General features: G+C 40.8%; 1 protein-coding gene across 4 annotated transcripts in view; it reads right to left on the bottom strand.

Annotated features, from left to right (window-relative positions):
• Nucleotides 1-1,644: 1,644 nt before the first annotated feature.
• Nucleotides 1,645-14,948, bottom strand: part of Wasf3 (WASP family member 3) — a 179,167-nt gene continuing 165,863 nt past the window's right edge. For 3 of the 4 annotated variants that reach the window (XM_008829321.2, XM_017797200.2, XM_008829322.1), the window contains 4 exons: nt 12,607-12,782; nt 8,081-8,347; nt 6,479-6,846; nt 1,645-4,765 (listed from right to left, as the gene is read on the bottom strand). In XM_008829321.2, the coding sequence (XP_008827543.1) occupies nt 4,608-4,765; nt 6,479-6,846; nt 8,081-8,347; nt 12,607-12,782 (969 nt within the window). In that variant the 3' untranslated portion in view covers nt 1,645-4,607. Of the gene's footprint in view, nt 4,766-6,478; nt 6,847-8,080; nt 8,348-9,165; nt 9,333-12,606; nt 12,783-14,948 lie in introns of all 4 variants that reach the window. The other variant, XM_008829323.2, reaches the window with a different exon arrangement.

A 14,948-nucleotide genomic window follows, 5' to 3' on the forward strand; every position in this document is an offset into this window, starting at 1 on the left:
GAGACACTCCCACCTCACTCTCAATAGCACTGGCTATTCAGAGTTCAACATAGATTTTTTTTTTTTTTTACACATTGTGTTAGGGTGAAAATGATCCACATTCAGTAAAAACTGTCCTTCAAATTTTGAATTTCAGTCTTTTTAAAAAAATATTTTATTTATTATTTTTATTTTATGTGTATGAGTGTATTGCCCACATGTATGTGAGTGTACCTGTATTGTGCAATGCCACAGAAGTCAGAAGATGGCTTTGGATTCCCCTGGAACTGGAGTTAAGGACGTTCGTAGGTGCCATGTGGGTGCTGTTAATCGAACCCGGGTCCTCTGCAAGAGCAGTCAGTGCTCTTAACCGCTGAGCCATCTCTCCAGGCCCAAATTTCGGTCTTTTATCAGGAAAATGCTATGTGGTCCACTCTTTTTTTCACAATGCTGGGCACTGCGGCGACTGCTAGGAAAAGCAGTCAATAGTTTCTGGAGTGCTGTATTTGCTGACCTAGCTTGTTTGGTAGGCTAATGCATTAAATATATCTTAATTGAAGATATTTTCAATTTACAGTGAGTTTATTTGAACATATCCCCGTTATAAGTCTAGCAGAAGCAGTCATACATAAAAGATGATTTTTCTCATTAGACAAGATGTCCCATGAGGGCAGGGACTGGCCTAGCCACCATACTCCACCCAGCAAGTAGCCTGCACTGGCTCACACTGTATGTGAACTATGAAGCAGTCTTCTGAGAGCTATGCGCATATTAACATATTTAAGCTGCTACATAAAGCCCATGTCTACTTCACTAAGTTCAATCATGTAGGGAATATAGACAAAGAATGAAGGTACCACACATCAATAATCAAGTACTACTATAGAGAAAATCAAAGAACATCGTACTCCATGTCTTTAAATGCTGTTTATGTTTACTTTTTGCCTAAAAACAAAGTTGGAAACCCATCCACTCATTTCATCATTTGTCAAGAAACTGCCTACTCTCCAGCAGACTGGGCACCGAGCTGAGACTCTCAGTGAAGAATAAATAAGGTCCATACAAAGCAGTGTGTGCAAGGCTTTGCAAAGACCCAGCCGTCCTGTGTAAAGACCATCATAGTGAAAGCAAACATGTCACCACCAGTGTTCTAAGGCAGCTGTTTCAGAAGTCCACATTCCAGTCCAGCTTTACTCATGCTCCCATTTCTCCACACCCCCAATGAAGATCTGCCCCTAGGTTGAGTTTTGTGTCTAGTCAAGTCCCAGTGAGAACTCTGCTTTACTCTAGTTTTCTCATGTGAAATAGAATGTCCTTCTGAAATGATTCAAGGTGTTAGAATATCTCATATGCATAGAATACCACAAAATATTACTATTTATTCTGGAGAGTAAATGTACCTAAGTGTCCTGGCCTCTAACCCACTGATCACGTTGCCTTATTCCCAGAGTAGCTGCTTCTAACTACACACAGGAGGTGGTGCTTCCCTGAGGCATTGACAAAATTCAATCTGAACTGTGGTCACATAGAAATTATGTAGAAAGTGAAGTGCAAATCAGGGTGGAATATTTTGCTGTCTCATAAGGAAAATGCTAACTACAGATCCTATACAACTCTCAACTTCTCTTCCAAAGGAGTTAAACATATAATGTTATTATAAACAGGCAGAACACCCTGTAGGGTTACAAGTATAATTTTATTTAGATGTTGCTTGTAATCTATAACAAGATATAGAAACAGATAAAAATTGTTTGACAGTTTTTAATACCACTTTAAATTCAATTTACAGCTGCATTGATAATACTGCAAAGATAACAGATACTCTGCTTCATAAAACAAAAATTACTTGCTATTCTGGCTGATACATTCCCACCAGTCCTTAATGGATTAAAATGTATCATGTATTTCAGTGGCAAATATTACAAAATGTTCACAACCCTAGGCATTCTATGCTCATAAAGGTTTCTGATGTGTTAAAAATGTACTGGAATGAAGACATAAATCTTTTAATAGCATCCTTAGTAAATAAAAACATAAGTAACCAAATCTCATGGTTTGGTGTTAACAGTGCAAAGTCATTTGCCTTCTGCAGCATAGTGATGTGTAGACTCAGGCATCTTTCCATCCATTCACCCACCGATCCATCCACCCACTCATCCATCCACCCACCCACCTGCCTGAGCCTATACCATGAGGAAAAGCTTATCAGATTCTCAAGCTAAAATATATAGGGAGCAATAAAACTGGGGATAAGTTAAAACAATCTTAAAATTTATAACTAATTCAAAGCATACAATTTATAGAAATTAAGTTATGGTCTCCATTTGTTTTAGTAAATACTTTTTGAAAATGAAAAAAAAGGTAAAATTCTTCACTTTATTCTTTTTATGCAATATCTTATTGAAGCAATTTGGATTTAAATTTTAGACTAAATCAAATTTATTGAAAAGATACTCTAGAAATAATCTAAATTGGATTTTAGCCATTTTTGATTCTGTTAAACATTGTAGAACACAGTGGGGCAAAAGCTTTCTCGCTAGGTATAAAATAAAAAAACAACATGGTAATGAAACTACAGGACAACTAACAATTAATAAGCTCATGAATAATGATGAATAAAGTGCCACTAATTGTATTATGCTACGACAGAAGAAATCCTGACATGGCTGGTAGCTTTAATGTATTCCCCTCCACCCTGAGAGATTAAGGTCCTACAAAATAAAGAAGTGTTGTCAAATGTGAGTTCTAGAATTATACAGAGCACACCTAACACAAAAGGGCAAAAGGAGTCCAAATGTTCAAAGCTGGGAGAGAATATCAACATAGTAGGTCCCAATGTTGGAAAAAAACAGAAATAGAAAAATGAAATGTAAAAGCACATTAATAACAACTAATATGCAAAAAAATCATAGTAACGGCCAAGTGGGTAGAGGCTCCAGGGAGGGCACTGGAAGCGTGTGCTAGGCAGCCAGGCAGCAGTGAGTATGCAGGTGCATGGCCAAAGCAGGGTTTAGGCAAGGGCCGGTGATAGGCTCAGTGTCAAATCTGTGAGTGGAACTCAGCACTGGCAGGTGTTATGTGATGGCTGCCCAAATGGATGGAAGCCCATTCACATGGGGTGATGTGGGCAGCTAGCTGACATCCCCAAAACTAATTAACAAAAATCATTTGTTACTATCCTATGGACATTCTCCATCAACTCACACAACTTTGCTCTAGCTCTAGATTCCTCCTTTTACCGAAAGTGAGAGACACTAGGATCTGCAGTCAGTCTGAAATAGCGCATCTAAGAAAGAATTCCTCAAGAAGCCAGTCTCCTAGTACATCTGTGAGGTCCTGTCTGTAACCTAAGTCTGGGGACATCACAACTACTTATTCTAAATGATCAGCTGTTCTTCCATAATAACAAAGTAGACACTGTCCTCCTGGAGTCCCCAGCCCCCACCTAAGTCAGGGCTGTGGGATCGCCATGTGGGAAAAGGGACAGGTCAGGCACAGGGGAACTTTTAGGGTGCTTTGCTATGGTGACGGATTGAATCAAGGTCATCTCATGAGGTACTTATTAGAATTTAATGTGCCAACAACATGAAGAGAACTGTGCTTCTGGGAAGGGCAAAAGCCCTGCTCATGGGACTGACCACTAATCCAGCCATAGCACCTTGGAACGTGAATAGCTGACTATCTTTTACCTAAACCAGAGCTAGTGGAGTAGGGTGTCATATTATGCTCTCTATGGAGAACAAAGGAGCAGCAATCCCAGGAAATGAAATGAGGCATTCTCATTTGCACTGGGGGGTCAGATGTGGCAGCTCTGCCCAGAAAGCCCCGCAGACCCTGGACAGCTTGCACCTGGTCTAAAGTGTTACCCAAGCTGTCAGGGCTGGCCAATTATGAGTTCCATCTCCTTGGCCACCACAGAGTAAAGAATCTTGTTCTCATTTGCATTACTACTGAGCTGCTGCAACCCTGTGCAAAAATCACCAGTGAGAGCATTCACCAAGTCAATTTTCACAGGGATCTCTGCTTGAAAAGGGCCTCTCCAAATTCAAGTGCAAAGAGGCACTGAAATGAACAGAGCATATGAATTCAATCAGAGGCTACCAAGCCAAGAATCCAAATGAGGAAACATCTAATTCTGATTTGTTAGACCTTTCTAGAAACAAATTGCTCTGAAACACACTGTCCAAAAGAAAGGAAGAAACAAATAGTAAAGCAGTTATCACTTACTGATTGGAAGACATCACTCTGACACAGTCATTAATCTTGCAAAGTCCTGACACCAGGCAGCTTCACAAATACATGGCTAGTCCACTGAATCATTGGCTCAACAAGAGTGAAGACTCTCACAGCCCAGAGAGAAGCAAGATGCTGTTTCAGGACAATGCAACAGTTACAGCACATTTCTTCATGTGCAGCGCGATGTGCTATGTTTAGTGGCACTTAAGTATTACACAGTAAATACCGAAAAAAATCCAGAAATTTTGGATGTGCAGAAGCAATATCACACTGTTAATACAAAAGGTGCTAAGCTACAGGAATATACTACTGTGTGGGTGCAGAGACCACATGAACTCCTAACACTTCCATACGGTGCCCTAGCTGTCCACCTGCCACCTGGCCTGTGTAACTCAGTCGGACCAGTCATTCTCATCAAACTCAGAGTCATCATCTGAGTCGCTGTACTCCACAGCAATGCGTCTTGACAGGATTGTGGCCACGTCGTTCCCGACAGGCTCCCGCTTGGCTTCCTGCTCACGCTGCTCCTGCACCTTCTTTAGCTGAATTCCTGGAAACAAAATGTGGGGATGAGAAGCAAAGCTCTTTGCTAGCTCCAGATAAAGGAAAAACAAACAGGTCTGCTGGACTTTTCTACCAAGCTTATTAATGAAGTTCTAGATATCTGAGGGGAGAAGAGAATGTGTGCAAAGTTTACTCTTGGAAATAGTTAAGAATAAAACCATCTACTCAACTGCTCAGTGACAAAATTACCAGGTGACTTAATATTTACCATTCTAACTTTTTTTGGACATAATTTCAGATTTATGGAAGAGCTATGAAACCAGGAAAAAAATCATTTCCAAACTAACTCCACATCCTGCATTCCCCAGCTGAGAACATTTGAAGTCATCCTAAACTTCTTCCCACATATACACAGATACTTTCCTCTGGACCATTTAAGAGTATGTGGCACATAACATCCCTTTACTACTGAAATACATCATGGTTCCTTTCCTTATAAAAAAAAAAAAAAAACCCAAACCATTGAAAGTTAGCATGCACTACTATTTACCCTACAAATATTATTCAAATGTTGCCAATAAACCAGTGTAATCACAAACAGTTCAGAATCCAAGGGTCCCTGCCACATCAGTCATTGCTTCTGTTAACATCCCTTAATCTAGTGAGTTCTTTTGTCTTTCTGCTTACAGCCTCCACATTTGTAAAGAACAGAGGCACTCTTCTGCAGTATGTCCCTCAGCTGGTGTATATCAGATATTTCTTCCTGGTAGTCTCTGGTTATATATGAACTCTCACTGCACATGGCCACAGGTATAGGAAGCAAGTCTACTGCTCTCCTATTATGACTGTAAAGGTGATGTCCCTAAAGTAGTCTACCTTTTGGACTTTATTGTTGAAAAAACAAAAGTCTATCAGTGGCGTTCAAGATATACAGAGGACTCCAGGGTCTCTGAGACGACAGGTGTGTGAGACTGTGTATATGAGTCATAACCTAGGCCTTATTCAAAGTGCCCAGGAAAAACGCAGAGACAGCATGTCATATTTGTATCAAGGACATCATCAAAGCTGACTTCCTAGGGCTGTAGGCCAGTCACTTTCTTCAGTTACTTCCAGATGAGACAAGTGAAGGCTTGTGAGACCAGGCGGCTACTTGGCGACTGCTGGTCTGGTGTCCCCCTTGACCATCCTGGGCTTTGTTTGGTTAAGAGTGAATGATAGGTTTCCCTGTGAGGGTCCTTGGATGCTGCTGATATGACCAAGGAGCCAGGCTCCCTGCCCTGAGTCTACACAATGCACTCTACCACTTCTGTCACAGGGCTTGGGGGTGAGGGTAGGACTTCTGCCTGAAAACCTTGTTGTGATGCTAAATAAATGCTGAATTGAATGTCTCTGGCTTAGCACATCAAGCTAGTCTGTGACAAGCCTGGTACACGACTTGGATTTGTTTAAAACAATAGAATCATTGCTAGACACTCATTTTCTTTCATTTGTATTTGGAGTAGAAAGGGGAAGAAAGGTCCTATTAATTAACTTATCATTTGTTATCAAGTTTCTAGTTTCTAGCCAAGTAAAGCATTCCTGAATTTCCAATTCTCTATTATGTTTCCATGATACCAACAAAAAAATAACAAACAAGGCTCCTTTATTATAAAAAGTAGTGGAATATAGTTATCATTTGAAGGCAATGAGGTTGTAGCTAGTTGGAGACCTAAAGAAATCTCTTCCTAAAAGAAAGGCTGTGTTAGAGGTTTCCACTTACCCATCCGGATGGCAGCAAGTAGGTCACTTCTTGCATCACTTATGGGTGGCTGTGCAGGCTCTGGGCGCTTTGCCTCAGCTGCAGGGGGACCGTGCATTGGGGAGGATGAGAGAGAAGAGGTGGGACCAGGAGGGCCTGGTGGAGGTGGAGGGGGGACTGGAGGAGGTGGTGCTGTAGCCAGGAGCCCAGCGGAGGGCTGGTGAGGAGGGGTGGAGAATATGGAGCCAGCTGAGGGGGGGAATGGGGGCTGTGTGGGGATCTGGAGAGGGCTAACGAAGGCAGTTTGTGCTGAAGGAATCATGGGTGGAGGGGGAGGTGGTGGCGGTCCTGAAGGGTTGTAATATTCAATTATCTGTGCTGGAAGCATCCTAATGAACAGAAAAAACACAGTCAGTCAAGCAAGCATGGAGGATTATATCCTCCTAGTACTAATATGCCTAAAGAGAAGATTCCTAGGACACAACACATATTGCCAGTTGGACCAGAGTTACTATAGAATGCAAGTGCCTACTCTGAGGATGGGTTGTTTTCAGTTGTCCATTATTCATTATGACCTTGCAAGATCTACTGAAATGTTCCTAGAGAGTCAAGTCGGAAGCATGGGAATTTTCTGTGGATAGCTGGGTTACCATAGCTGGCTATAAGAACATGAGCAGTTCTTTTCATCCTGGAACTCTCAAAGCTGTGCAGCTCGTAACCTTGTCTCACGATGGCTTTGAGGCCAAGGAGACTGGGAAAACTCTGCATTCTCTAGCTCTGCCTCATGAGAATCACTAGGGTTAAAGTGTCCAGCAAAGTGCCAAACACTCCAAGAAATAGGTCAACAGTTTTCCAGCCCATCTGAACCACAGAACCACAGGCTGCCCAATGTAGCAGCCTCCAAACACATCCTGAGAATCCAGATTATTGCAGGCCAAAAGACAGGGGACACCTAGGGCCTGTGGTCTCACCTTTCAGGGTGGTGGGCATTCATGTAGAAAGTAACACCAGCTCTCTGGGATGAAGAAGACACACTGTCATGTTCAACTTTCCGAGTGTAGATACTAAGGAGCCTTTTAATAATTACACCCAAAAAAAGCCAAAGACAGCCTATCAAAATAGAGGGGAGAACTCAAACAGGGAGGCCTGTACAGTGTTGGAATAATGCTCACAAATTAGAAATTAGAGGGTCTAGGGCAGAATGATCTGAAAGCCCAGAGGTCAAGTAAGGGCAAATCGTGAGGAATGATATTACATGGTTTCATCATCTGTGACCAGCAATCTCTGTAGTCCACCTAGGATATGTAGAAAAACTTGAGGGTATGGAGAGGTTCACAAATAAGCATTTCATCTTTAATTGATGCCTTGGCTTAAAGTTCTCTTGAACATATTGGTATGTGGGCAACGGAAGCACATATACAAACACAACTATCAACCTGAGATTTAACTATTAATAGGAAAGTAGCATGATTCTGTACCTATTTTATTTGACATAGACTCTGGCATCACTGACATTATGTCCACTCATTCCTGACTATATTCTGTATGATAAAATTCTATCACATATAGGAAGACACAATCTCAAGAGCAGTAACAACTAGCAAACAAGGAATATAGATTTACCCATAGTCTGCTGGAGCCATTGGCGCAGAGGCCTGGGACCCCTCTGTGGCCTGGGGAGGAGGTGGGGGTGGTGGCTGCTGAGGTCTGTTTAGGGCCATGTGCCTTGCTGAGGCAGAAGAGGGTCGGTACTCATGCTCAGAGACTTGGTTTGTGGTTCCGTGCAGTGGTGTATCACCAGCTGCATAGGATGGAGTTGCTGGCTGTGGGTGCAGAGAATGGTTGGGAGTAGCAGGATAAGAGTAATCCGTAACATCTGATGTGTGAGACCTAATGTCAGAGAAAGGAGGTGAGAGAAATCTAAATTAAGTTTTAAAAATTTCCCCCAAGAGGAAAAGCAGTATATATGAATAATAACACTGTCAATGCATGAGAGTAAGACACTTATTTCCTTTACAATCACCTAGGTGTAGTCCCATGAGAGCTTCCAAGCAGCAACACAATTATTTTAGCAGCAAGCCCTAGTGTTACATGGATCCAGATTCATAGCTTTGAAGTAAGTCAGACAGACTAGCAAGCAGAAACCAACAGAGCCTCATTTTTACAGCATTTCACAGTTTCTTAGGAAGACGAGGCAACAAATGGCATTTCACTTAAAAACTGTTTCAGACTGACAGAGGACTTCAGTGGCAATCAAATTTGACAGTATATCATTAGAAAATATAAAATGGTAGGTGACCTGGATAAATATTAACAGCAAGAAGAGAAAGAGAAATCCAGAATGCAACACTAAACTGTAGTTTTCCTAAACAGAAGAAATGTATTTAACACAAAGAAAAAAAAGCAGCATGGTGCGCTATGGACAGGTTTCTTGGGTTTTGAGCACACAGCTACATATGAAGCTCTGGAAGGAACAGAAACCTTGTATTAGTCAGTGAGCGATTTGGAAAGAGTAGACACTGGGCAGCGTACTCAGCATAGGTGAGTGGAGCTGGCATACGTGGCAGGCTCAAGCCACATTAGTAACAGACACACTTTCCCGCCTGAGTTATAGGACATAGGTCAGTAGGGGCTGCACATCTTCTCATGACGCTGAAGCAGGGGGTGGCATGGGGCTGGAAACCCAAAAATAGAGCAAAATGACAAACCCTCTGGGCATCCTGTCCTCTTTGATGCCCCCTGCCTGATCCAGTTTCTTTGCGTCACTCATAAATTCAATGCCCATTTTCCTTCTTTCCCACTCTTCTTTTCTTGTTCTGACTTTTCTCACATGCACCTGCTGGGTCCTGTCAGGATTCAGCTTATGTTTCTCTCTCTGAAGGAAACAGGCAAACATACATTGTGGATGTGGAGGAGGAGCAGGAAAGAAGATTCAAACCAACTTCTTCTACCTTTGGGATTTCACAGAGTAGCTTTCCCTAACTGGAGCACTGTATGGCAGGCAAGCTTACTGAATCACATGAGCCTGCTCCTCTCCTTGTGATTCCCTAACTGCAGCATAATAATTCATAACTAATTTATTTCTTCCCTATCTGCACTATGTATTCTATGTATTCTAGATTATGGTATGCATGTACAGATGTCTTAACTCTTCCAATTTGCTAGCAAATGAGTTAAAAATATTTCAGTGGGATAGAATGTCTGACTTGAATTTATATTCAGAAAATTTAATATACCTAAAGCTGTGGGGTCACTGGTGATACATGCCTTACTCTGAGGAGAAAGGTCAGTGACCGTGTATGCCACGTTCCAGCACAACATGGAGTGTTTCTAACGAGACATAGGGTACAACACTGCATGTACTGTCATACAAGTGAGAATGCTATCCTTGTAAAATAGCTTTGCCATGACAAAAAGGAGTCAAGACAAAGGGGCCGGCCAGACCAAGGCAGAGCTAGGGCAGAGGCTACAAATGACTGAAGGAGAGATGAGAGCTGACAGTTTCTACAGGGCAGGACTTTGAAGGGTGGCAACTAAAGACAGGGCAGAAGGACGGAACAGATCACGTGAAGACTAGAGGATCAGAGAACAGGCAGGCGGAGGGGGCAGCTCTAGGGGGCTGAGTGGGCAGGCAGAAGGTAGCTATGAGCTACTACACTGATGTGGAGGTCAGCAAAGTGGTCCTGATGCTCTGCAATGACCAGTCACCATCTGTTGCAGCAAAAAGAACTGATGGGTTAAGACAATACCGAAACAGGAAGAAGGTGGTTTAGCAATGGCCACTTGGTCAGAGTGTCCCACAAATCCTTAGTTTGTAGGCGGGCGGCAGGGCAATCACAGCACTAAGGCATGGCTCAGAGGTAGATGAGAGAAAATAAAGTCAGTTGGATATGGAGGTGTAACGCTTTCTGAGTAAACTGACAGAAAGCTGGTTATCTGGAAGTTAAGCATTTCAGTAACTTTCACCAGAAAATCAGTTAGGCATAAACCATGCCCAGCATTCTGTAGAGAGAGGGCAAATTTAAGATTCTTTCGTATGGATTCAGCTAAGATATGCGCTAGTATTATGACTGGCTTATATACATGTCATGAAACTTGGTATTAAATTTTCCTTAGGATCGTGAATACACATGCATAAGATGCAACTTTTAAAAAATCACGTTTTAATCAAATAATATTTAAAACACAAAATATTTTTAAGATGTCAAAGGGAAATACATAGCATGATTCCAGCTTTTACTTTTTCTGCAATTTCCAGATACAAGTATGCTTTATATCATAATAAGAAAAACTTGGGGCTGGAGAGACGGTTCAATGGTTGAAAGCACTTGCTGTTCTTGCAAAAGACCCAGATCCACAATGGGTGGATGCCTCAGGCCTCCGTGGGCACTGTACTCATATGCACACACACCCCCAATTGAAAATAAGTCTGAAAAAAGTAAAAAGTGGCAAGTTTTAAGAAAATAAACAAAGCTTTCTAAATTAATTTAAGGGGTGCAGTCTAAGTACCACAAGGAACTATGATTTGGTAGTAAATTATGTACGCAAATAGTGAACAGTCATGAGACACAGCAAAAGGAAATTCTGATGAAATACAACAAACAACTCTGTTTACTTTTTGAAAGCTAAGAGAAATGAAGCCGTACCTAGCCACACCTAGACAATGTAAGCACATAGGCAGAATGCCAAGTAATCCAAATGGCCATTGACATTAGGCTCAGCATGGAACAGCCTAATCTCAGATAGTAGGGTACCATTCAACTGAGGGGTTAAAAAGATCCACCAGTTTTCCATTTATATGTGTTTAAAATTAAGAGTCTATATAGAATAAAATAGGTGCATGTTTTACATGACCAAATTTAAATCACAACTCAGTTATCTGGGAGAACAAAAGGCAAACTAACATCAATGGGAACTACTGTGTTCATGTATTCCTCACCACCAGGAGCTGAACTGTAACATTCTTGCTTTCTACATCAATAAAGTGATAGTAAATTTCAAATCTGAGGTTAGAACTCAAAACTCCAGCAGGTCTCTGAATATTTCAAGTAACAGTGGTATAGAAACATTTACCTAGAATCTGCCTTATACCCTGGAAGAGCTTACAGGCTTATGCAGGGAGCAATACTGAAAGCCTTGTAAACTCTGAATTTGTCTCCTAGCAACCCAGTACTTTGGGTAGGTAGAAAACGAACTAAGCAAGGTTATAAAGGTGACAAGAACAAAAGGGGCAGAAATGAAATGTGAGGGGGCAGGTTTGTTATCTTTGACAATTTCTTGGATCCTTTTTAAAAATATGGAATCTCATGTATCCAGTATGACCCTGAAATTCTTTCTGCATCTACCACTTGAGCACTAGGATTACAGGCCTGTGTCATTATGGCTGGTTTATGAATGCTATGGCTCAAACCTGGAGCTTTACGCATGGCAAGCACTAACACGACCAACTGACCTATGTCTTGCTTCTAGTCTAATTTTTAAATGCTGAAGACTGAAAATCTATGCGAATGGATTACAACTTTACAAAATAGAAAGAAACTCAACCAAAAGTTTAAATACACCAACCAGTTCTTGTCATCCAATGAATCTCTTTACAGGACAAATATGACTTCGTGACCTGTTTGCACCTGTAAGAAATATTTTTACTTAATTGCTAACATACTCTGGAAGTAACCTCATCCAGAATTCTTCTCCTGAAATTAGAATATGTAAGATCAGTTATCTGAAGTAAGATATCAAACCCTCTTTTGTTCCTATCTTTTTCAAATGAAGGTCTTCCTGGGTCAACGCAGTCACCTACTCAGATAAAGAGCAAAGGAAATTCAAAATCCTACGCTAAAGTAGTAAGTGATAACTAAAGTAAAACTGAAGTCATTGACAGTTATCCCAAGTTCAGAATCAATGTTAATATTAACCAAAGGGAAATTTAAGAAAGTTTAAAAAAAAATCATAGAAAGTAGCCCAGTTTAAAACAGCAATGCCTTACTGTATTATTTCGAAGTCAAAATACACATGTCATTTTAAGGACATAATCATGGGATACACAAACCCAAAGCTTATGGTGCATTTTTCAATTTAAAATACAGTGGTTGAAGCATGGGGGAGGGGCTATGACACACACACACACACACACACATACACACACACACCTAGTGTCTGGGGACAGAGATCCCTCGGAAGATGCTCCATGGTGCACACTCTGAGATAACCTGTTGTCGGGTCTAAGCTCTTTGTCATATGCCATCATATTCCACTCCTGGCGCCTGTTTCTGGCTTTTCTAACCTTTTTCACCTCACGGGTGGTGCCATCTATACGCTTTTGCTCCTGATGTCCAGGAAAAGAAAGAAAGCATGCCAAGACAGAAGGGACAGGAAAACAGCAGGTTAAATGCGGTTACAATGCATAGAAAACAAGCCTGATGCACACATGAGAGACATTCACATTTTGATTATACCCTGCTGTTAAAGAAATTCTAAAGCAACATACTCCAGGCCCAACAGAACCATCAGAAATAAATTGACTCTTTAAAGAAATTAAACGCTATTGACTACCATCTTAAGAGTTGCTTACCTTCATTTCCAGTAAAGAACTCTCACTTGTTAGGATTATAGCCTGTTTTACATGTACCACACCTACATCTGTCTTATCCACATGAAGTATCTGGCAACACCATTCAGAAAAATCATTTCCCATATCTACACACTTTGCCCAACATATCAATTATCTTTTAAACAACCCAAAATATTCTATTCTCTACTTCTAAAAGACTATTACAGAACAGTCCAACTAACCCTGAAACTAGCTTAAAATACGACAGACAGACAGACAGACAGACACACACACATACACACACCCGATAAAACTTACCTGCTCAGACACAGAGCCATTTTTGCACCAGTCCTGTAGTCAGCCCAAACACATTCAATGTACACTGCAGTCTTACGCAAGTACCTCTACAGAGGTGAGGACCGTTATTTCTATGTGTATCTACTCTGTCCCTTTTCCTGCACAAGGACTTATGATTTTTGATGACAAGAGTTGTGTGCCTTTACCTCCCACTCTCCCCTATGGACCTCACCATGTTGTTTTATGTGGCGCATACACTTCATAAATGCTGACTAAATTATCAAATCCAGATGGCATGCCTCCAGCATGAGCATGTCCCAGGGACCAAGCCAGGTACAAACAGCCATCACACATACACACACAGACATTGTTTCTAACCTCATGGAGCTTGTAGCCCTCCAGGGGAAGCCTGTAAGATGGCACACATAAGAACATCTCTATAGAATGTGACAAAATATAAATGTATTTATATTTTGAGATGGGATACATTTTACACACAAATTGTGTAATAGATACGGATATTTATAAAATTTATTTATTTAAACATGTATATATAACCCCCAATGTCATTTAGTCTGAAGTTTAAGAAGGTGGGAAGATGGCAGATGACTAAAGGGTAGAAAAACAGCTGGATTGTTTACAGAGGTGTTCAGGGGCTTTGGTAAGAGATTAGCAAAGAATAAGGACATAAAATGCACACAAACTCAAGAAATGGCTAATAAGGATATGAAAAGACATGCCATGCAGATGAGATGGGACACGTACCTAACAAAATAATAGTTGAGGCTGGAGAACAGTAACAGTGGGTAACTTCCATGCCCACTGCAGCCAACAGCCAGTTAGGAATATAAACTATTTCTTTAGTTTTTCAAGGGTCAGGGGCACCATGATAGTACCCTCCAAACTCTAGCTTTTATTCTTTACACTAACAGCAATTCAATTTCTAGAAATGTAGCCTAAAGAAATATTTCTATCACTGAGGAATATCTATTGCAGTAATTTAATAGTGTACTTTAGAATCAACATATGTTCGTTAACACAGTAATGGGTAAATAATTTATGACGCACTTGTATTTCAGAATAGTATATACTATTAAGGTTAAACTACATCTTTAATAATGTCTGTGTGTACAAATCATGTGTACTATGATTTTATGTATATAAAATACTTCACTAAATGTGTATGAATACATTTATACACGGTCCAAAGGTCTGAAAAGATGTGCACAAAACTGTTGCTAGGTCCTCACAGAAAGGGTGTGCCTTTTTCAGTCACTTGATCATGTGGACATATTGTTTGCATACTGTTAAAATCCAAAGGAAAAATGGGAAAAGGGTGATTTCAATGTGAATCCAATATGTACCTGAACTAAAAAGCCACTGTGTCAAAGGAAGTTAATAACCATTACTCTTGCTTTTCAAGAGATACACACTGACATATTTAGGAATATGTGTTACTTCTTTACAATGCTTCATCCTTCAATTCTATCTAGTAACATGTATATAAGATGGATTGAGACAGACACAGACACAGACACACACAGACACACAGACACACACAAACCAATCATCACAAAATATTAGCGGTAATGAAATCTGTATCTCACCTACGATGGCCTGCATCGGAATCCCTAGACTCTGCCA

The sequence above is a fragment of the Nannospalax galili genome, unplaced genomic scaffold (genome assembly GCF_000622305.1).
Source record: "Nannospalax galili isolate Female #2095 unplaced genomic scaffold, S.galili_v1.0 scaffold1854, whole genome shotgun sequence".
In the NCBI taxonomy this organism is placed as follows: Eukaryota; Metazoa; Chordata; class Mammalia; order Rodentia; family Spalacidae; genus Nannospalax; species Nannospalax galili.